Source organism: Phoca vitulina, unplaced genomic scaffold (genome assembly GCF_004348235.1).
Source record: "Phoca vitulina isolate PV1807 unplaced genomic scaffold, GSC_HSeal_1.0 scaffold10, whole genome shotgun sequence".
Lineage (NCBI taxonomy): Eukaryota > Metazoa > Chordata > Mammalia > Carnivora > Phocidae > Phoca > Phoca vitulina.
Genome location: NW_022589713.1, coordinates 17,850,710 through 17,875,179, shown reverse-complemented (window position 1 = coordinate 17,875,179; position 24,470 = coordinate 17,850,710). Strand labels below are relative to the sequence as shown.

The window sequence follows — 24,470 nt, the reverse complement described above, 5'->3', positions numbered from 1 at the left end:
CCTGACCCCCACCCCCCATGCTATCCCAAGTGATCGGAACCTTCCTCTGACTTAGCTCTCTCTGCCTGCATTGTATCTGCCTCATTTCAATCCCTTGTTTTTCTTGCCTGGGAGCCCCACAAAAGCAGGGATGTGTCTGTGTCCCCCAAGCCCCCCAGCAGACTGTGTGTTGGATGAATGAATGAATAATTCTGTTGGGGGGCGGAATCCACATATGTATTAGCCTCTCCTTCTGGTAAGAGGAGAAACTGCAGCTTAGCCCAGTGGGGCAAAGCACGGGCCCAGAGCTCCGTGGGAAGGCAGGCAGAGGCTCTGGGCTCTTAACCCTGTGTTTTCCAGTGAGTCCCACGCCCCAGCCCTCCCCCATCCCCAACTGCTACTTGGGCTGAAAGAACAAAAAGACCCTAGAGTCTTCCTTCTTCTTATTGTTCCCTACCCACCCCCATTCCCAAATACACTTTGTCCTGAAAGCCACTTGGGGTCCCAATGGGGAGGCAGCAGGCAGGCTGGGGGGGACCTGCCCTACTTCCCTGAGGTGGCTGGATTTCTGAAAGGTGCTGGGTTGGGGAGGGAGGGCCTATGCCTGTGGTGTGACTGAGACACAGCCGCAGTGCAGGCTGTGTTTGCCTCTTTCTCTACTACATTTGGGGAACAATGACATTGACTGTCATTTCCCATCCAGGAAGTCTTGGGGAGGGGCCGACAGATGGGCATTAGGGAGACAGAAGCTACTGAGGCCAGTAGCCTGGAATCCTGAGAGTGTGGGAACAAGGAGAGAGGCAGCAGTGAGGGAGAGCCTTCCCCGCAGACAGAATGCATGGGTGACGGCCAGTGGGCCCGCCTGGCCTGGTGGAGCGCGGGCCCAGCAGACGGTAGTGGTAACTAGCAGGTGCACTTACTCAGTGCCTACTGTATGCCTGGCACCCTATTAGGTGCTTTACTGGCATCATCCTATTTTCCTGTCTTAAAGCTAGGGTTGGCCTCATGTCCATTATACAGATGAGAACCCCGAGGCTCAGAGACTGGGAGCAGTTTGTCTGCGGCTCTGCTTCTGCAGCAGGCACACACTCCGGCACACACTCCGGCCAGGGCTGTTGCGTGGACTTAAGACCCTCCCACTACAGCACGTGCTCCTTGAAGGCAAAGCCACAACAAACCTAAGCCACATGAACCACGGAGGGCAGGACCCAGAGCAGAGAATGACTTCATCAGCCTCCAAGAACCAAGCGAACCTGTCAAGAGTCTGGAGAGTGGGTGGGGGGAGGGGGGCAGGTGTGAGAGCGGGGGTGGGGGGTGGTGGTTGGAAGAGCAGGGGAGCCCTTGAGTGATGAAGAGATTCCACTGGAGGGGAGACATTTGGGGGTTCAAAGTGAAAGACCATTTTGGTTGCTAAGGTTACTGTCCACCATCTTTCTAGAGTACCTCCCAGTGTGCGTTTTCAAAGTGTGGACAGTTTTGAAGCCCTTTCACGCAGATGACCCCTCATAAAGTCTGAGGGAGTACAGTTGCCAGATAAAACACAAGATGCCCAGTTAAATTTGAATTTCAGATAAACATCAAATAATGTTTTAGGAGAAGTATGTCCCAAGTATTGCCTGGAATATACTTGTAGGAAAAGATTATTTGTTGATTATCTGAAATTCAAATCGATCTGGGCATCCTGTATTTTCATTTTGCTAAATTTGGCAGCCCTAAGAAGAAAGGCTGGACTGGTGTCCCCATTTTGCCTGGAAAGGAACGGAGGCACAGATAAGTTGTGTGGGGCGTGGCTGGCACCAGCCCCGTGCACCCTGATCCCAAGCCCGGGCCGTTTCCACTCCGCACAGCTGCCACCTCTGAGAGCTAATTGCTGCACGGAGTTGCAACCTGACATCTGGGGCATGTGTCAGACCACAACAGAGCCTGTCTTCCCTTTCATCAGGCCCGGCCGGGGGAGCTGCCGGAGCCCTCGGAGGGAGGGAGAACTGTAACTTCAAAGGCCATGTCGCTGAGAATTCCAGCTACAGCCTTCCAGGTTTGCTTTTGGCTTCATTTCTTGGACTCACTTGGCTCTGGGGACTGAGGTTTTACTTGTATGTACTGAGAAGATATTGCTTCTTTTTTCCACTGGGGGGAAAATACCACCTTCACTAAATGGTGCGTGGCCATTTTCCAAATTCTTTCACAGGGATCCATTCATCCTCACATCAACCCCATGAAATGCCTTCATGTACTGTTGTCCCCATATTGCAGATGGAATCATTGAACCTGGAGCACTCTGGGGGCTGTCCAGGGTGCACAGAACAGGGCTGGCTCTGGTTCAAAGGTCTTGCTGGGCCACCACAGCGAGGGGAAAATTATGTGATATGGGGAGTGGCTCCCAGATCTCAGAATGTAAATCTCACTAAGCCAGAACCCAACAAACCAAGTCATCCCAGATTCTGCCTTCCTCCTCTGCCTTTTCTGTGAAGGAGGCGGTTTCAGGGGGCATGGAAGTAAACTAAGATTTGAACTTTTCCTCCAAAGAAGTGGTCCCCACATACGTCTTCAGGACAGGTCAACCCCTCCTGATGTCTTGCTCTTCTCCTCCTTCTGTGGGCTCTCTGCTGCTGGGGTTCAGAGTTAACGTTCAAAGCCACCAGCAATGATGCGAACTGTGTGCACTGATACTTCAGAAAGATTATCAGCTACAGGCAGAGAAAAGAAAGCAATTTTGGGTGCTACTGTACTCCCTAACAGAAGAGCCCCTGCCCCAGCCCTCTGCGCACCCCAAGTCTTCTGGCCAGCAGTCCCAAGGCTTGGTGATAAGGTTGCCATGGGGGGGAGATGCCACACTGCATGGGAGGGGCCTCCCAGCGGCAGCACCTTCTCTTCTGGTGTGTGGCAGAGAGGGGATCAACCCCGTCAGCACACCACATGGCCATGTGGTTTGTACGGCTTTCCTTCAGAGCAGAGGTGGTCCTGGCCTCCACACATTTCATTCCTCAAGTGTATCTGCGTGTGGGTGTGTGTTGGGGGTGGTGTTGCCATGGGTACCTTAACCAGCTTCTCTCCTTGAGACAGCTCAGACGCGCCTCAGCTGGGCTCCCTGCCTTGCTGGGAAGCAGGAGGTGAAGCCTCAGAGACACATTTTATGGTATCAGTGCAGATGGGAACACATCTGTGTGTGTGTGTGTGCATGCGTGCGTGCACACACACATGCGCTGTCACCTAGACAGTCCTGTCCTCCTCAGACAGAAAGGACACATGAGTCTCCACTCTCAAGCTCATTTCAATTGTCAGGATAAGTTAGAGAGAGCAGCCTTCCAGAGTCATGATTAAGAACAGGGTGAACCGCCACAGTGACAAGGCTACATGTAGGTGTGTTGATCAACAGCTAAGCCCAGATGTCTGGCCATCCCCTCCAAGGTGCCAGCATGTAAGTAAAGTCATCTTGTATCCCTCAGACCCAGCTTAAGCACCAGCTGAATACCACAAGGAATCTCAATTGATGCCATATAGAATAGAAGGATCACCCAGCTGAGCCCTACTTGAATTCCTAACTCTCAAAATTGTGAGAATAAAATAGTTGCAGTTTAAACATCTTAAAAAAAAAAAAAAAAACAGAAACAAAAACAGGCTAAAATGCACACGGATTACAACAGCCTCCAGGCTGGCTTCTCGCTGTTCCTTTGTCACTGCTGCCAGAGGGATCTCTCCAAGGGCTGCCCCTTGTGGGTGGAAGTTCCCTGATGGCTGGGTATTGGGTTCAGATGCAGCAGTCTGCCACTTAAGTCCCCCCACCCCACTGCCTCTGTCCTCTCCTTCCAGCCTGTGCTCCAGGCTCCACTCACCCCACACCTTCCAGTCCCTGTGCTCCTGTGAACCCGCTCCCCCTCCACCCTTAATCCCACTGGCCTGGCTCAAGGTCTGTCTCTCCCTTCCACCCTCCCCTGGCCTCCCTGGCCCTGCCCACACCCGCCATTTTGTAGATGTCCCAAGGCTGTCCAAGTTTGTTATCTTTTTGTGATAATCACATCTCACAGGTGCCTAGAACTTTCCAACAGACAAAGCACGTTCACAAGATACACTCATGTATTCCTCATGGCAACCCTACAAAGCAGGGGTCACTCACCCCACTTTGCAAATAAGCCTCAGAGAAGTTACCTCTGGACTCTGATTCTAAATCCCCCTGTTCCTGAAAGCTGGGCTTGCTTTCCAGGTCTGACGTTTCCTGACTCACACTCTCTCCTCTACCCACGTTGAAAATTCCATAGCAAAGGAATTTTGCAGGCAAACGTGGGGTTCCTAAGTACTAGATGGGAGGGGGACATGGCTTTCTGGCTCTGTTAAACCCTTTTAGAAAAGTAAGTCTCCCCAAAGACAGGGTTTGCAGAGCTTTATCATCAATTCCAGAATTAGAAAGAGGGGTTTGCATGCCTGGATGTGGGCTGTTGACTTTTAGGAGGTAGATGGGGTCTTTGCAGCAAGGCACTCTCTCCCCCTATTGTCTGCTCCCCATTGCCCCTGCATCCTGGGAGATCCCCTGCCTCTTTAGCTCTCTGTCCGCGGGGTCGGTGGGGAAGGAACCAAAAACTGCATGAGAGGGACATGCTCTGCCTTTCCAGAGATGCCGACCACGGAGGGGTCCGCGGGGGGAGGGGAAAGGCACCCTCAGGGCTGCGTCGCCAGGAGGACCAGACTCGCCAGGGTCTGGGTCCCCACGGCGATCCCACAGCGCCATCTAGTGGCAGCCAGGAAGAACACGCGTGCCCTAACGTGGAGTGGGGCTCTGTGCAGAACCCAGAGCACCTCCTAAGGGTCAGAACCTGGGCCAGGAACTTCTGCACATTAAGTGGCTGGCTCACCTTGTTAATCCTTCCACCAGCTCTGCCTGGCAGGAGAAAGGGACCAGGCTCAGAGAGAGTAGGTGGCCCTAGAAGAACTTGGTTCCTTGTAGTGGCTCCTCATGTCCCCCTCCAGTGCCCTTAGCCCACAACCACCTGTGTCCCCTTGCCCCTGCTTCTTACTTGCCTCCTGGATGATTATTTGCACTCTTCTCCCATCAAGTCATTTCAGGGACAAATATAAAATGTCTTACAAAAGTAATAAGTGTCACTCACTGAGTACCTGCTCTGTGCCTGAGGCTGCTTAGAATTTTTTGAGTATTCTCATTAAGCCCCACAGTAAACTGAAAGATTTTTATAGAAGAGAGACTGAATCTCGAAGAAGTGGAGTAATGCATACAAATTCACCCTGCTATACAAAACAGAACTGGGATTCATACCCTAAAGCCCTTAGGTCCCTGGTTCCCTGGGAGGACCCCTTGCTCTTATCATCAGTGTCTTAGAGCAGCCTCTGCTGTGGTGGAAGAAAAAAATTTGCAACAAGGGAAAAAAAACCCCATAAAACAGTAAGTTTTCTACCAAATTCAGATCCATTTTCTCTTCATGGCTTAAATGAAAATGGGCATCATTATTGTCACCATCATCAACATCACGTATTCCACAAACATATAATGAACCCTGTCACTGTCACTGCGGGAGTCCAGCATGATTCATGGCCCCTATCTGCCCTCAAGGTCACCATCACTGCCATTTTCTGGCTCCGATTAGGGTGGGCTCTTCTCATCTCTGCCTGGAGATCTGGACTCTTCTAATTCTAATTCTGCTTATTATGCTTCTTCATGTGCTTATTCATTCATATATTTAATGGATATTTGTTGAGCTCCTATTACGTGTCAGGCACTGTGATGAATACTAAAGATATAGTGCCAAAAGGCCCTCACAGAGCCTGTAGTCTGGAAGATAAATAGATAATAACCAAGTAAGCGAAGAAGCATTTGATGACAATCTTCATAAGCACTCTGAAGGCAGGACTGGGATACTACAACAGCATGTGATGGGACCCTGCCTTAGTCTGGGGGCCGCCTTCTCTGCAGCCTGCCTCACAACCTCCAGCCCACACTGACTGTGCACTAGAGGAAATTCTCCAGCCACAGGGCCCTCCATCCTGGATACTCAGTGACATGTCCAGTTTCCTAGGATTTCATTACTTTTTTTGAGTTGTCTCAGGTTGTATTACTTTGTGAGTCTTCATGAATTGTAGTTTTTAAATCAGAAGAAAAACATCCCTTGACAGTCTGGGTTCAGAAAATTCATGTTCTACAATCTTGAATCACTCCCTAATGGCATCATACAGGTGTTTGTGTCCTTCAGACTCCATTGAGGAGGACTCCACTTCCACTCAAGACAGAGGAACAGGGACTAGATTTACCTGAAAGAAATAAACAAAAAATATACAAAATATATAAAATGATGGTTTTCAAAAATAATAGACACCAGGCAATGAAGAACAGTGATCCCTGAGATGGGAAACAAATGAGGTGAGTCCTATAATTTTCACATCTTACTGACTTGAGAAGTTCTTCAGGCTATAATGTAGAGAAGGGGAGCTCAGCCAGAGCCCAGAAAACTCCCTGAGTTCAGGAGATGGAGCTGAGAGTCCAGGGAGACCAAGGTGGCGAGAGTTTGCCAAATATAGTACCAAAGATACAGAGGGCTACACATAGAACTCTGAAGGTCCACAAGGAGTTCCCTTCAAGTGTTCAGCAGAGTACTGGTGTATGAAGTACATACATGAAGTGCATGTGTATGAAGATACTTCCTAAAGTGGGGGGAAGACATCAGAAAGGAATAGAGAACAGTGGACAGCACACTCAAAAGGCTGGAAATGGTGACGGTTCCAACCAGCAAGAAAAATTCACAAATTATGGGGCATTGGGTAGAATATTTGGAAAGGTCTTGTCTGATTAATGTGAAATAAATAGCCCTATGTGGAGCACTGTTCTAGACCCACCTAACAAATCATAAAAGAATATTCAGAAAGATCAGATGTTTTCAACTCACTTAAATGAATGCCAAACCAAGGCACAAGAATATGTATAGGAATACTGAAATATTTGGCACCCAACAAAGTAAAATTCACAAAGTGTAGCAATCAAGCAAATTAACAGGCATAAAAAGAAGCATGAAAACATGATTAATAACAAGAATAATTGATCTAAACTGACCCAGAACTGACACAAATATTAGAATTATCAGAAAAAGACATTGACAACTGATTATAAATGTATTTCATCTATTCAGAAAGTTAAGTAGAAACATAGAAGATACAAAAAAAGGCCTAAATCGAACTTCTGGAGATGAAAACTACAATGTCTGAGATTAAAAGTACACTGGGTTAGAGTAACCACAGATTAGACTCAGCAGAAGAAAAGATTAGTGAACTTGAAGCCATAGCAATAGAAATTATTCATAATGAAACACACATAGAAAAAAAGATTTTTAAAAAAGGACAGAGGATCAGTAGACTAAGGGACAACCTTAAGGGGCCTTATGCTTATGTAATTGGAGTCCCTGGAGAGTGGGGGGTCAGGGAGTGGACAGAAAAACATTTATAGACATAATGGACAAAAATTTTCCACATTCACTGAAAACTATGCACCTACCGATCCAAGAGACTCAATAGATCTAAAGCACAAGACACGTGAATAAAGCTACACCAAGGCACATCATAATCAAAGTATTCAAAACCTAAGATAATGAGAAAAATCTCAGCTGCCAGAGAAAAAAAGACACATTATGTGCAGAAGAACAAAAAAAATAAGTACAACAGATTTCTCGTCATTAAAATGTAATCAAGAATACATTGGAACCACATCTTTAAAGTACTGAAAGAAAATATTGACAATTCAGGATTTTATACCTAGCAAAAAATATCTTTCAAGAAATAAAGATTTTTGTCAGACAAGCAAAAGATGTAAAAAGTTGGTATCAGGAGAAATGAAGAATGCCTTTGGTGGGCTCATTAGTAGCCTAGACATGGCTGAAGAAAGACTCTCTGAGCATAGGAAGACACATATATATTAAAAGTAAATGGATGGAGAAAAATGTACCACGCTATCACTAATCAAAAGAAAGAGAGTCGCTATATTCAGCCAGAGCAGACTTTAGAGCAGGGGATGTTATCAGGAATAAAGAGGGACATTACACAATAACAATGGGGTCAATTCTCCAGGAAGACATAATAATCCTAATGTGTATGTACCTAACAAGCACATCAAATATGTGAAGCAAAACCTCTTGGAACTCCAAGGAAGACTAGATGAATCCACAATTATAGTTGAAGAATTCAGCAGGCCTCTATCAGAAATGGGCAGATTTATCAGGCAAAAAATCAGTAAGGAGACAGTTGAACTCAGCACCATCAATCAACTGGATGTCATTGATATCTGTCAACCACTTCATCCCACAACATCAGGGTATACGTTCTTCTCAAGCTCACATGGAACATTCACCAAGATGGACCATGTTCTGGGTCATAAAACACACCTTAGTGAATTTAAAAGAACAGAATTCATACAGTGTCTGCCCTCAGATCACAGTGGAATTAAGCTAGAAATCAATAACACAAAGATAGCTAGGTGCACACTGAGATTTACTAAGGTAGACTATACTTTGGGCCATAGTACAAGTCTCAATAAATTTAAAAAGTTTCAAGTCATACAAAACATGTTCTCTGACTGCAATGGAATTAAATTAGAGATTTATAACAAAGATATCTGGAAAATCCTCAAATATGGAGAAACTAAATAACCCATGGTTAAAAAAGGAATGATAAAGAAAATGTAAAAATATTTGATCTGAATGAAGATGAAAACACAACATATAAAAATTTGTGGGATGCTGCTAAAGCAATTCTTAAGGGGAAATTTATAGCATGAAACCCCTATATTGGAGGAAAAAAGATCCCGAAACAATAACCTCAGCTTCCACCTTAAGAAACTAGAAAAATAAGCAGAATAAAGGAATAAATAATAAAGATCAAAACAGAAATCAATAGAAAACACAAGAACAGAGAAAAAATATGGAAACAAAATCTGGTTCTTTGAGATGATCAATAGAATTGATAAACCTCTAGCTAGACTCATTAGAAAGAAGAGAGAATATACAAATTATTAATATCAGGAATAAGAGAAGTGATATCTTTATAGAATCTACAGATTTAAAAGGCTAATTAGTTAATACCACAAACAGTGTTATGCCAATAAATTTGACAACTTAGATGAAATGGACAAATTCCTTCAAAGATACAAACTACTAGATAGAGCTCACTTAAAAAGGTAATCTGAATAGCCCTATATCTACGAAAGAAATTGAACTTTAGTTAAAAACCTTCCCACAGTGAAAACTCAAGTCTCAGATGGCTTGATGGGTGAATTCTTCCAGCATTTACGGGAGAAGCAATACTAGTTCTACACAAACTCTTTCAGAAAATTGCAGAGGATGAAAGATTTCCCAGCTGACTCTATGTAGCCAACAATACCTGATATTAAACCAGACAAAAACTATAAGAAAAATAACTACAGACTAATCCTTCATGAAAATAGAGTAAAAAATTCTAAAAATGTTATCAAATCAATCTAACAATATGTGTTAAAAAGAGATATCAAATAGGGTTTATTCTGGGAATGTGGGGTTGGTTTAACATTTGAAAAGCAATCAGTGTAATTCCCCTATTAACAAACTTTTATAAAAGAAAAACCCTATCATCATTTCAACAGATTCTAAAAATGCATTTGATGAAAATTAAACATCCATCCCTGAGAGAAACTCAGCAAACTAGGAATAAAATGAATTTCTGTAACCTGACAAAGGACAGCTATGAAAAAACAGCATTACCCTTAATGTGAAAGACTAAATGCCTCTCCTCTAAGATCAGGAACAAGACAAGGATGTCTGTTCTTACCACTGCTCTCCAACATTGTACTGGAGGTTCTAGCAAGTATAATTAGGCAAGAAAGAAGGGGGGGGGATCATCATCCAGATTGAAGAATTAAAAGCTATCTTTATTGACAGACAGTGTGATTGTTTATGTAAAACATCTGATGGAATCTACTAAGGAGCTACTAGAACTAAAAAGTGAGTTTAGCAAGTTTGCAGGATACAAGAGCAATACACAAAATCAGTTCTATCTCTAGACTAGCAACAATCATACATTGAAACTAAAATAACATTTACAATAGCATCAAACATATGAAACTCTTCGGGATAAATCTGACCAAAGATATGATCTGTACATTGAAAACTACCAAACATTGCTTAGAGAAGCTAAAGAAGACCTAAATAAATGGACAGATAAGCATCGTTAATGGGTCAGAAGACTCAGGATTGTTAAGATATCAATTCTCTCCAAATGGATTTATTTGGAGAAAATACAGTTGATTTAATTGGAGATCTTAGATTTGATCTGAGATTTGATATAATTTTAATTGAAACTCCAGCAGGATTTTTAAAAAAGATTCATTTATTTTTAGAGAGAGAGTGCATGCTCACACGTGCCAGTGCAGGGAGGGGCAGAGGGAGAGAATCCCTGCTGAGTGGGAGCCCACCCCGGGTGGGTGGGGCCCCCATAGGCTGATCCCACAACCCATAAGATCATGACCTGAGACGAAACCAAGAGTTGGATGCTTAACTGACTGAGGCACTCAGGCACAGGATTTTTGTAGAAACAGATTCTAAAATTTATATGGAAATGCAAAGGACATAAAATAGCCAAAACAACTTTGAAAAAAAAGGAAAGGAGAACAAAATTGGAGAACTAACACTACCTGATTTCAAGATTTATTATAAAACCACACTCATAAAAAAACAGTGGAATATTGGCATAAACATATAAAAATAGGTCACTGGATGGGGTGTCTGGGTGGCTCAGTCACTTAAGCATTTGCCTTTGGCTCAGGTCATGATCCCAGGGTCCTGGGATCGAGCCCCGCATCAGGCTCCCTGCTCCGCGGGGAGTCGGCTTCTCCCTCTCCCTCTGCCCCTCCCACCCACTTGTGCTCTCTCTCTCTCAAATATATAAATAAAATCTTTTAAAAAAATAGGTCACTGGAATAGAATAGAGACTTCAAAGGTACACCCACACAGATATAGACGGCTGATTTTTTTTAAAAGGTGCAAAGGCAATTCTGTGCAGAAAGGGTAGTCTTTTCAGGAAATGATTCTGGAACAATTGGCATACATACACAAAAATATACTTCAATCCATACCTCACACTATATTAAAAAATAACTCAAAATGTACCATACACCTAAATGTGCAATGTAAAACCATGAACCTTCTAGAAGAGAATGTAGGAAAAAGCTTTGTTACCTTAGGTTAGGCCCATGAAAGAACACACTGATAAATTGAACTTCGTCAAAATTAAAAACTTCTCTCTTAAAGATGTTGTTAAAAGAATACAAAGGCAAGCCACAAACTGGGAGAAAGTATTTGCAAACACATTTTTAATATAGGTCTTGTATCCAGAATATATAAGAATTCCTGAAATTCAATAACAAGAAAACAACCCAACTTTAAAAATAGGCAAAAGATTTGAATAGACGACTTGCCAAAGAAGATCCGTGAATGGCAAATAAGCACATGAAAAGACGTTCAACATCATTAGTCGTTAGGCCAATGAAAACTAAGAACCATAATGAGATACACAACACATGTATCAGAAAGGCAAAAATTAAAAAGACTCGCCAACATCAAGAGGATGCTGAGGAAACAAAACTCTCATAGCTGCTGGAGGAGATTTAAAATGGTACAGTGACTTTGGAAAACACTTTGGAAGTTTCTTGAAAAGTTCAATGCACCTATCATATGATTCAGCTGTCCCACGCCTAAATATTTTCCCAAAAGAAATGGAAACACATGTCCAAAAACTTGTACATAAATGCTAATTGGAGTTTTATTTCTAATAGCCAAGGACTGGAAAGAACCCCAAAGTCCCACAGGAGGTGAATGGATAACAAATTTTGGTACATCCATATAATGGAATATTAGTCGGCAGTAAAAAGGTACAGGCTGTTGATACACATGACAACATGGTGAACCTTCAAATAATTACGCCGAGTGGAAGAAGCCGGACAGAAAAAGAGTATGTACTCAAGATGCCTTTTTATCAAAGTCTAGAAAAGGCAAGCTAATGTGTAGGGGAGGAGGGCAGTGGTTGCCTGGGGGAAGGAAGTCGCACAGACTGAGTGGAAGGAAGGGATCCCCAAGGGGCATGAAGAAACCTTGGGGGTGATGGGCACATTGGTAATCTTGATATGGTGATGGTTACATGGTGTGGACACAGGTTAAAACTTATCAAATTATATGCTTTAAATATGTGCCGTTTATTGTAGGCCAATTATACCCAAATAAGCCTGTTTACTTGTTTATTTACTGTAAAAAATCAGCTGGGTATGCAGAAGGTGGCCATCCACCTTTGGGTTACTCTCATCTCCACAAGACATACTGGCATAGAAAGAAAACTCACTGAGCAAGGCTGCTTACTGGTGTCATGCAGCTGACGGGGAAATTGTGACTTACTGATGTAGCCAAAGTCCCAGGGCAGGAGGGGAATTGGTCTGGTCACTCATGTCTCTGGACTGCTAGTTCAGGTCAGTTCATTTCCATCTGAAATGTTTGCAACCCTGGATGGGTTTTAAAGGAGATGGAAGGAATCCTGCACAGCCATGGAAAGAGATGAGATGAGACCAGAACGATGCTGATGTTGACAGCAATGGTAATAATGCTCTCTATCACTGGATGGGCACTGACTGTGAGCCAGAGCGCCAATTGCTTCATGTCTGTTAACCCTCACTCTTACCCTATGTAGAAGCTGCTATCATGTCACCTTAGAGAGGAGGAAATGAAGGTGGGGAGTAGCAAGGGCTCAGACAGCTAATGAGTTGTGGAGCTAGAATTTTAACCCATATCTTATCTGATCCCCAAGCTCTTACCATGAAACTACCCCCATTCCCAGGCCAGTACACACATGTGAACACATGCGTGTTCCCCTGTACCCAGACAAGACCACACAAACACACACGCACATGCTCACTTTACATATACGTGTGTGTACATGCAGACGTGGACTTACATGCATGTGCATACGTATTTGAACACATATGCACATTCACATGCGTACAAAATGGCCACCGATGCATACACACACGCACACATATATGTCTCCTGAAGCCACACATATACACACACACATTTTCATGACACATACACATAGGCACACACGCTTAGAACACCCTAAGAGTTTATATTCTACTCTTTTGGTTCTGGCTTCCCGTCAGCAGCAACCACGGAATCCCACTACCAACCTCTCCCAGTCCAGGCCCCAGGAATCTTCAGGACGCTGCAGTCCTGAGTCTAAAGTGAGATTATGCTCAGGCCCCTGATCTGGGGCTGCATGCAAGTCAGGGCAATCAGATGCATCCCATTTTCTCATGAAAGAGATTTCTGACAGGCTTATTAACCTTTGAAAATACCAGCTCTCTGTCCAAAGGACTTCCGGAGTCCAGATCGAACTGAAAAAAAATCTTGTGACAGACCACCCGGTTCTGAGCTGATGGGAATTACTTTCAACCTAGGCCAGCATGTCCCTCCGACAAAATGTTCCACATACCAAACCTGACAGCGGCCGGCTCTTGGGAGCAAGGGAGCCAAGTGTCAGCTATTATAGATCATATCCATGAAGCCTGTGACATGGGGTGATTGCTCTGGGCCTCCGTCATTCTGGGGGCATCTGGGATAGCAGGAAGGAGCTGGTCTAAGTGCCTTTGACATTTATGTCCTGTGCTAGAGGACAGAGAGTCTGCCTGTCAGCGCAGACAGATGTAGCCCTGGCCTCTGGCAATCATTTTCTCTTTTGAGTGTTCAGTTTGGGGTAGAATTATAGTTTGGTGGGTGCTGTCAGGAGTAAAGAGACAGAGTGTCATGTGGAAAATTGGAGATAAACGGATTAACTGCAGGGTTGGAGGAAGTGACTCATCCATCCCCATTGTCTCATGGAGACATCCCCATTGTCTCAGTCTTCTTGCCTGCTCTTTTTGGGCCACCTTCTGGGCTCAGAAGACAGTCTGTATCATTTCTGGAAGTCTCAGTGTTTTTCCTTACCCCATGAAACACATGTGAAACAGCTTTTCTACCATAATAGCTGCCAGGGACCCCAGAGTGTAGCCTTGTCTTTGCCTTGAATAAATTGGATGGCCTTGGGCAATACCCTTAACTTTAGAACCTCAGCTTACACGTAGAGAAGATGCTCATATTGATGCCTGTCCTGTCTGCCTCACCAATTTGCCATGAAGACCAGCAGGACTGATGAAAAGAGTACACTCCAAGTGACAGGGACAGTGGCTGTGCTTTGTCACATCTTTCAACATCCTCATCATTGCTCAGGGTGTTTCTGCTCCAATGTAGAATTGCACAGGCTTCCAGGCAAAATGTTTTCCATCTTCCTCTAGAACTATTTGGGGACCCTGGAGCTTCCATCCTTCAAGGCCTTCCTGAGGCTTGGCTGTTCAGTTTTCCCTTGAACTCTGTGAGATAGTCAACATCTTTCCCATCACTTCCATCTCTGTGTTAGACAGGAAAGATTTCTGTTGCTTATCACCAGGTAATCGTAACTGATGAACATGTAACTCTCTAAAATTTTCCTTCTGAAGATCTTCAGAAAGGTGCTGACTTGCTGCCACCCAATCGTCTTGCACCCACCCCGTTTATGAAATACCAGGCATCAAATCCTGAAAATCCTTTATCCTCAAAGTCTGCAAGATAAGTGCTCTCATTATACCCATTTTGTAGGTGAGGAACTGAGACTTTGAAAGATGTGGGCATCTGTCCGAGGTTACAGCTAGAACCAGGAATCTTGGTTGATACATGTCAGTAAGACTTAGTCTGGCCCCAAGTAAAGGAGATTAATGAAAGGAACAGGGGAGGGTCTCTTGCCAAGATAGCACCTTTCCCCATCTCTCTCTTTCTCAAAGCACATAGTCTGCCATCTCTGCTTCTGCTCCGTCTTCCTGCCTTTTTCTGTGAACTGGCTTTCTCTGCTCACTCATCAGGGAATATACTGTTGAGAAAGGGAGCTCCAAACTTAACTCTAAATAGTAATTAATTTCAAGGTTCTGCCTTCAACTATAGTTTCTGTGTTTCTTAGTTTGAATATTAAGAGAAAACCTGTTCGGTGCTTGGACAGCTGGGGTAGGCTGAAAAATGTCCTTCCTTCCCCAAAGATATCTAATTCCTAGAACTTGAGACTGTTACCTTATATAGAAACAGTCTTTACAGAAGTGATTAAGTTAAGGATTTTAAGATGGGGAGATGATCCTGGATTATCAGGGCAGGTTCTAAATGGAATCATACAGGGGCGCCTGGGTGGCTCAGTCGTTAAGCGTCTGCCTTCGGCTCAGGTCATGATCCCAGGGTCCTGGGATCGAGCCCCGCATCGGGCTCCCTGCTCCGCGGGAAGCCTGCTTCTCCCTCTCCCACTCCCCCTGCTTGTGTTCCCTCTCTCGCTGTGTCTCTCTCTGTCAAATAAATAAATAAAATCTTTAAAAAATAAAAAAAAATAAATGGAATCATACATATCTTTATCAGAGTGAGGCAAAGGGAGATTGGGCACAGACAGAAGAGGTTATGTGACGACAGAGGCAGAGCTTGGAGTGATGCAGCCATAAACCAAGTAATGCTTGCAGTTACCAGAAGCTGGAAGAGACAAGGAACAGATTCTCCCCTAGAGCCTCTGAAGGGAGCACAGCTCTGTTGATACTCTGCTTTTGGCACAGTGATACTGATTTCAAATTACTGGTATCCATGACCGTGAGAGAATAAATTCATGTTGTTTTAAGCCACCAGATTGTTGTAATTTGTTACAGTGGCAACAGGGGACTAATACAGCAGTCAATGGATTCATTCCTCCTGCATTAGGTGTCCACTCATTGTTCAAACAGTATTATCCAGGGGGATGTTAATATGAAAAACACAGCCTGTGAAGCCTATCCTTTCAGCATTGCCTATGGGAAAGAAATAGGTGGCGATCCTTAGAGAAAGGGCATGGGCTGGGAGACACTTGCATGCCTCTCACTACCACTCCCTGACACCTGCTCTCGTGTAGGTGTGAGAGGAAGTGTTGGGAGGCACAGGGCAGCAGCCATGCCTGAATGTAGCACCAAGACGAGGGCTCTCTCCTTCTCCACCCAAACAGGGAGTGTGTTCAGAAACAGCTCTTAATGTGCAGTGGTGGAAAAGAGGAAAGGTTAGGAAATGAGTCTACTTGTCCAACTAATTCAAACAAGTGTTAACATCCTCCTTTAGCTAGGCCTTGCCATGAGTTCTTAGCATAGGCATCAAACTATAGGGAAGAGAAAGACCTACACATCCTGGACAGCTGGAAAAAAATAACAGGATCACTAAATCATTCATTTAGTCATTTATTCAACCAATGTTTCCTGTGCATAGAGATGTACCAGGTTAGGTGACAGTACAATAAAATATGTAGAGTGATCGTCTTCATGGGATAAGAAAAATAAGCAAAATAATCATAAATTGAGAAAAGGAAGTAAAGGAGTAAGGTTCTGAGACCGAATGAGGTGTATGAGTGGGTGGGGATGAAGGTGGTGGTGACAATCAGGCTTTGGAATCAGAAGTTACATTTGTCGTGCGGGAGGGTCTGTGATAAGTTTGAATGGGTAAGTCGAATAGGCACTTGGATTTAAACCTGGGGCTGGAAGAAAGGACTTGGGCAGGAAATGGAAATTTGTTAGAGCCATGGAACGAAGGAAAGGTCCAGGAAAAAAGAGCATTTAAGGGAGATGGTGGAGTTTTATCTTTGGCTCTACGCATACAGAGGACACGAACATCCTCCACATGTGAAGAAGAGGTTTACAAGAAAATTATGAAGTTGCGTAGCCCTGCCTCCCTCCTCCCTCAACCAGACTACATTTCCCAGAATGCTGCGCGAACCTCGCGAGACCCGAAATCGTTCACAGCCGCTTCCGGCGCAGGTGGCCCCGGATAATCATGGCGACCCTCAGAGCGTCTGTGTCGCTGTGGAGCCTCCTGACAGGTTCTCGGAGCACGGAGCGGGTTTGTGTCCGGGCCCGAAGTCAGCCCCAGTTCCGCGCCCTGCTCCAGCCACTGCCCGGGCCCTGCGGGGCGGGCCTGCCATGCCGTCGGCTTGCCTCTGAGGCGGGTAAGTGACCTGCCAGACGTCCGCTGGCACATTCTCCTGGGAGACCTAGAGCCTCCTTCTGGCTGGCGAGAACCACGCGGACCCCATCCCGCACCTCCGTCCCCGGCTCCTCTAGCAGTGCGCCCTAGGCCAGCCGGCTCCCTTCTGTACCTTGTACCTGCGGGGTCATCGCCCGCCTTTGTCATTGGTTCACTCAATTAACCAACAGGGCCTGAGCTCGGTTCCTTGCAAAGCACAGTGCTACGTTTAGGGGATACGGCCAACTAAACGGGTTTGTCTTTGAGGAACTCATGGCCCAGCGGGGAAGTGGCAATGCAGTGTGACCCAGGTCGCGATAGAGGAACACACATAAGAGTGGCACTCAAACTTGGTGGGAAGGACAGGGAAGGGTTTCTGGAAATTAGGACCAGAGCTGAGACCTGGCTAACCATGCTAGTGAGAAAACAGGAAACATTTCAAGCAGAGGAAACAACATACGCAAAAGTCCAGAAACGAGACTGAACACATGTAGTTTGGAAACCCATGTTTGAGGTAGGATTGATAGGCTTGGTTACGGTTTTGGCTTTAAGTTTAAAAGGAGAAATCAGTGTTGCTTCTCAGGTTTCTGGCTTGAGCAGTTGAGTGGAGGAGAGTAGTCCCATTTGTACCAAGACAGAGAAGCTTAATTTTAGGAACAGTTTTTTTTTTTTTTTTTTTTTTGGCGGGGGCGCGGAAGAGGGGAGGTGAGGGAAGAAAAGGCAGGAGTAGGTAAGATGAGATTGGAAGGGAGGCAGAAGTAAACGTCTGTTTGTACACATTAAATCTGAGGTGCTTTTGAAATTCGAGTGTAGGTACCCAGTACGCAGTCGTATCTAAAGTGAGAAACATTGGGTAAAAGTGATAACTCAACCTGGGGGAATGGGTGAGATTGAAGAGAGAGTAGTGCTGAGCACATACTGTCTGCCAGGCACTGTAACTGACCTGGGTACCTGGTATGAGTACAAGAAGTACAAGACCCTGTTCTGGCCTTTGGGGGAGCACATTGTTTAGTGGGGGACACAGGGAAGTAAGCAGACTACCTTAGTTTCTCTTATAAATGAAATTGGAAGTCTGGTGAATTTTAAGCGTGAATCTTGATTACGTTTAAAAAAAATTTTCAGTTTTATTGAGATATAATTAATATATGGCATTGAATAAATTTAAGGTGTGCAGCCCAATGATTTGACTTCATAGATCATGAAATTATTACCACAGTAAATTTAGTTTACATCTTTCCTCTCATGTAGATACAAAGAGTAGAAAAAAAATTTTTTTCCCTGTAATGAGAAATCTTAGGATTTACTTTCGTAACAACCTTCATCTATGCCATTCAGCAGTGTTAACTATCTTCCTCATGTAGTATATTATATCCCTAGTTCTTTATCTTTTAACTGGAAGTTTGTACCTTTTGACCACCTTCATCCAATTACCCCTCCTCCAGTAACCATAGACCACAAGTCTGATCTCTTTTTCTGTGAGTTCTTCTTTGTTTAAGAGTCCACAAAAAGTTGAGATCATACAATATTTATCTTTCTCTGCTTGATTTATTTCACTTAACATAATGCCCTCATGGTTCATCCATGTTGTCCCAAATGGCACGATTTCCTCCTTTTTTATGGCTGAATGATATTCTATTACACACACACCCCACAACTTTATTATCTACTGATGGACACTTAGTTGTCTCCATATCTTGGCTTTTATAAGTAATGCTGCTGAGTTCCTTTTCCTCTTTTTGAGTCTTGCCATTCTGACAGGTGTAAGGTGTTATCTCAGTGTGATTTTGATTTGCATTTCCCTGATGATTAGTGATACTGAGCATCCTATGTGTCTGTTGGCCATCTGTATGTCTTCTTTGGAAGAATGTCTGTTTAGGTCTTTGACCCATTTTTAATCAGACTAGTTGTTTTTTTGGCATTGAGTTCTATTAAGTTATTTATATATTTGGGATATTAATCCCTTATCTGATATATGATTTGCAAATATCTTCTCCCATTTAGTAGGTTGCCTTTTTGTTTATTGATGGTTTTCTTTGCTGTGCAAAAGCTTTTTATTTTGATGTAGTTTCAGTAGTTTATGTTTGCTTTTGTTTTCCTTTCTTGAGGAGGTATATTGAGACAAATGTTGCCATGGCTGATGTCAGAGAAATTACTGCCTATTTTTTTTTCCCTAGGAGTTTTATGGTTTCAGAGCTCACATTTAGGTCTTTAATCAATTTTGAGTTTATTTTTGTGTATTGTGTAAGAAAGTGGTCCCCTTTCATTCTTTTGCATGTAGGTGTCCAGTTTTCCCAGCACCATTTATTAAAGAGACTGTTTTTTCTCCATGGTATATTCTTGCCTCCTTTGTCTTAGATTAATTGACCATGTGAATGTGGGTTCATCAGGGATACTGGTCTGTGGTTTGTTTTTTTTTTGTTTTCTGTCTGTCTGTCTGTCTGTCTGTCTTTCAGTATCTTTCTGGTTTTGGTATCAGGGTAATGCTGGCCTCACAGGATGTATTTGGAAGCTCTCCTTCTATTTTTTTGGAATAGTTTGAGGAGAACAGGTATTAGCTCTTCTTTACATGTTTGGTGGAATTTACCTGTGAATCCATCTATTCTTTTGTTTGTTGGGAGTTTTTTAAATTACTGATTTAACTTTATTACTAGTAAGGGGTCTATTCAGATTTTCTATTTCTTCCTGCTTCAGTTTTGGAAGATTGTATGTTTCTGGGAATTTATCCCTTTCTTCTAGGTTGTCATACAATTTTTTATAGTAGTCTCTTATAATCCTTTGTATTTCTTTGGTGTTGTTACCTCTCCTCTTTCATTTCTGATTTTATTTATTTGAGTCCTCCTTTTTCTTGATGGGTCTGGCTATAGGTTTATCAATTTTATCTTTTCAGCAAACCAGGTCTTGGTTTCAATGTTATTTTCTATTTTTTTTTTTTTTTTAATTCTCTGTTTCAATTTTTTCTGGTCTAAACTTTATTATTTTATTCCTTTTAATGTTGGGCTTTGTTCTTTTTCTAGTTCCTTCAGATGTAAGGTTAGATTGTTTATTTGAGATTTTTCTTGGTTCTTTGGTAAGCCTGTATCACTATAAATTTCCCTCTTAAGAACTGCTTTTTGCTGTGCTCCAAAGATTTGGGGCTGTTGTGTTACCATTTTCATTTGTCTCCATATATTTTTTTATTTCCTTTTTGATTTCTTTGTTGACCCATTGGTTGTTTAGTAGCATGTTGCTTAGCCTCCATGTGTTTGTGTTTTTTTCCATTTTTTTCTTCTAATTGATGTCTAGTTTTATACTGTTATGGTTGGGAAAGATGCATGATATGATTCAGTCTTCTTAAATTTGAGACTTGTTTTGTGGTCTAATGTGATCTATCCTGGAGATTGTTTCATGTGCACTTGAAAATAATGTGTATTCTGTTGTTTTTGGATGGAATGTTCTGTATATATCTACTAAGTTCATCTGGTCTAATGTGTCATTCAAAGACACTGTTTCCTTATTGATTTTCTGCCTCGATGGTCCATCCATTAATTTAAGAGGGGTATGAAAGGGCCCTGCTATATTGTATTGCTGTCAGTTTCTCCCTTTATGTCTGTAATACTAGCTTTAGGTATTTAGGTGCCTTAATGTTGGGTGCATAGAGATTTACAATTGTTTTATCTTCTTGTTGGATTGATCCCCTTTATCATCATGTAATGCCGTTGTTTCTTGCTACAGTCTTAGTTTTATTTTTTATTTTTTTAAAGATTTTATTTATTTATTGGGTGGGGGGAGCATGAGCAGTGGGAGGGGCAGAGGGAGAGAGAATCTGAAGCAGACTCCTCACTGATCAGGGAGCCTGATGCAGGCCTTGATCCCATGACTGTGAGAGCACCACCTGAGCCAAAACCAAGAGTCAGATGCTCAGTTGACTGAGTCACCCAGGCGCCCCTACAGTCTTAGTTTTAAAGTCTGTTTTGTCTGATGTAAGTATTGCTATTCTGGCTTTTTTTTTTTTCCCTTCAATTTGCATGGAATATCTTTTCCCATCATTTCACTTTGAGTGTCTGTGTGTCTTTAGTTCTGCAGTGAGTCTCTTGTAGGCAGCACATAGATGGGTCTTGTTTTGTTTTTTTTTTAATCCATTTCAGCCACCCTATATCTTTTGTTTGGAGCATTTAGTCCATTTACATTTAAAGTAATTATTGATAGTATTGTACTTATTGCCATTTCATTAATTGTTTTCTGGTGGGTTTTGTAGTTCTTCTCTGTTCCTTTCTTCTTCTGTTGCTTCCTTAACTTGTTTGGTGGCTTTCTTTAGTGCCATGTTTGGCTTTCTTTCTCTTTATTTTCTGTGTATCATAGGTTTTTGGTTTGTGGTTACCATGGGGTTCATATTGTAACATCATATATGTATAGCAGTCCCTATTAACTTGATGGTTGTTTAAGTTTGAACACATTCTAAAAGTACTAAGTTTTTACTTCCTTTCTCCATGTTTTATATATATGATGTCATACTTTACATCTTTTTATTTTTTATGTCCCCTAATTTTTTTCCTAATTTTTGTAGATATAATTGATTTTATTGTTTTTGTGTTTTAACTTCCTTACTGACTTTATAAAGTGACTAACCTACTACCATTACTGTATGTTTGTTCTTACTAGTGAAATATTTTTCCTTTCACAATTTTCTGACTTGTAGTTATTGTCTTTTTTTTTTCCCCCACTTAAACAATTCCCTTTAACATTTCTTGTAAGGATGGTTTAGTGGTGATGAACTCCTTTAATTATTGTTCATCTGGATAACTCTTTAAAAACTCTAGTTCTGAATGATAGATAATCTTGCAGCGTAATTTTTTTTTCTTAAGATTTTATTTGTTTATTTGAGAGAGAGTGCGTGTTAGCGAGCACAAGCTGGGGAGGGGCAGAGAGAGAGAGGGAGAAGCAGATTCCCTGCTGAGCAGGGAGTCCAACGCGGGGCTCAATCCCAGGACCCCAAGATCATGACCTGAGCCAAAGGCAGACGCTTAACAGACTGAGCCATCCATTTGCCCCTAGAGTATTCTTGGTTTTAAGTTTTTTCTTTCAGTACTTTGAATATGTCCTGCCATTCCTTTCTGACCTGCAAAGTTTTTGCTGAAAAATTAGGTGATAGCATTATGGGCTTTCCCTTGTATGTAACTGTTCGCTTTTCTCTTGCTGCTTTTAATAATCTCTTTTTATCTTAAATTCTGTCATTTTAAGTTATGTATCACAGTGTGGACATTTTTTTGGGTTCATCTTGTTTGGGGATTTTCATGTTTCCTGAACCTGGATGTCTTCCCAGATTAGGGAAATTTTTAGCTATTATTTTTTTAAATAAGTTTTCTGCTCCCTTGTCTCTCTCTTTTTCTTCTGGGATCCCTATAATACAATATTTATTATGCTTGAGGATGTTATAGAGGTCCCTTAACCTATTCTTACTTTTTGCTGTTCAGCTTGGTTGCTTTCCATTACACTGTGTTCCAGATCACTGACCCATTCTTCTGCATTCTGTAATCTGCTCTTGATTCCCTCTAGCATATTTGTCCTCTCAGTTATTGTATTCTTCAGCTCTGACTGGTTATTTTTTATATTTTCTATCTCTTTGTCAAAGTTGTAAATTCATCTGTTCTTCTCTCAAGTCCAGTTGAATATCTTTATAATTGTTACTTTGATCTTTTTATTAAGCATATTATCTCCATTTTCTTTAGCTCTTTTTCTGTGATTTTGTCTTGTCTTTCATTGTGGACATATTCTTCAGTCTTCTCATTTTTTTTTTTTTTTAAAGGTTTTATTTATTTGACAGAGAGAGACACAGCGAGAGAGGGAACACAAGCAGGGGGAGTGGGAGAGGGAGAAGCAGGCTTCCCGTGGAGCAGGGAGCCCGATGCGGGGCTCGATCCCAAGACCCTGGGATCATGACCCGAGCTGAAGGCAGACACTTAACAACTGAGCCACCCAGGCACCCCATCTTCTCATTTTTTTCTAACTGTTTGTTTGTATGTGTTAGGTGGGTGTGTGTCCTGGTCTCGAAAGTATGGTCCTTGTGTAGAAGAGGTCCTGTGGTGGCCTGTAGCACAATCCCCTCTTGTCACTGACCAGGTGCTCCTGTGTAGGCTGTGTGCACTCTCATATTGTGGCTGAGCTACAGTTGCTGTGGGCATGCTGGTGGGTGGGGTTAGCTCACCTTACTTAGCTCAGCTGGCTCAGCGTCCTGCTTTGGTTACTGCAGGCACACCAGGCAGCGTTTGCTGTTTTTCCTGTTGAGAGGCCTGGCTGCCGCTGCTGTGGGCTTGCTGGTGGGTAGCCTGGCTGTCTGCAGCTAGCCGCTGTGACAGCTGTGGGCGCACTGAAGAGGGCAAGGTTTGCTCCCTGTGCAGGCAAGTAAAAGACCTGGCTGCAGGAATTGAGTGCCTGCTGGTGTGTGTGGTTATCTTCCCCACTCTCCCCATGGCAGGAGTTGCTTTGGCAGGGTGCTTGCCAAGGCAGGTGGTTTGGGTGAGACCGAGCCACAGGGCAACACTGAGGAAAGGTACGTGGTGCTAGCAGGGTAGACAGAAGTGTGTTAAAACTGGCTCCCAAAAGTGTCTGGCTATCTGGGCTTGGGGAGGGCAAGAAAAATGGCGCCCACCATCACTTTTGTTCCCAAGAAGTTTCCTGCAGATTCCTGTCTCTCTGGCAAATGTCCTCAGGTTACTCAGTAAACCTCTTTAACCTGTGCCCCAGGTACTTTTCAAACTGTTGCTTTTGTGCAGTGTCTGGGATGAGTTATTTAGCATGCTGGGTCTTTATGGACAGTGTCTCAGTTTTTTAATCTCTGGCTCTCCCAGAGTTTAAAATCAGCCCTATTCATTTTCAAAGCCAGACCGTATGGGGACTCCTTTCCCAGTGTGGGTCCCAGGGCTGGAGGAGTCTAGTCTTGGGGTCTGATCTTCTTGCTCCTCTGTGCTTGTGATGTCCTTCTTGTTTTTGGTTAGTTGAGTCAGGGGTTTGGTTCCTCAATATGTTTCCGCTCATCCTACCCTTTTTGATATGGCCTTCATTCTATGGCCAGCTGTGGAGGATCTGTTCAGCCATCTTCAGTTCATTTTCAGAGTTAGTGGCCATATATGTAAATGTTGCCTCAGTGTGCCATGGGGTGAGGTGAGCTCAGGATCGTCCCACTCCACCATCCTCCCTTCATTCCTCTTCTTTGATTTCTTTCATCAGTGTGTTTTAGTTTTCAGTATAGGGATCTTTCACCTCTTTGGCTAAATTTATTCCTAAGCTCTTTATTGTTTTTGATGCTGTTGTCAGTGGGATTGCTTTCTTTTTTTTTTTTTATTATGTTATATTAATCACCATACATTACATCAGTAGTTTTTGATATAGTGTTCCATGATTCATTGTTTGCATATAACACCCAGTGCTCCATGCAGA

General features: G+C 43.1%; 1 protein-coding gene across 2 annotated transcripts in view; it reads left to right on the top strand.

Moving 5' to 3' along the window:
• The first annotated feature begins 16,859 nt into the window (after positions 1–16,859).
• Positions 16,860–24,470, top strand: part of MRPS22 (mitochondrial ribosomal protein S22) — a 30,612-nt gene continuing 23,001 nt past the window's right edge. The window contains exon 1 of one of the 2 annotated variants that reach the window (XM_032408600.1): positions 16,860–17,040. In XM_032408600.1, coding sequence (XP_032264491.1) covers positions 16,869–17,040 — 172 coding nt within the window. In that variant the 5' untranslated portion in view covers positions 16,860–16,868. The remainder of the gene's footprint in view (positions 17,041–24,470) is intronic. The other variant, XM_032408599.1, reaches the window with a different exon arrangement.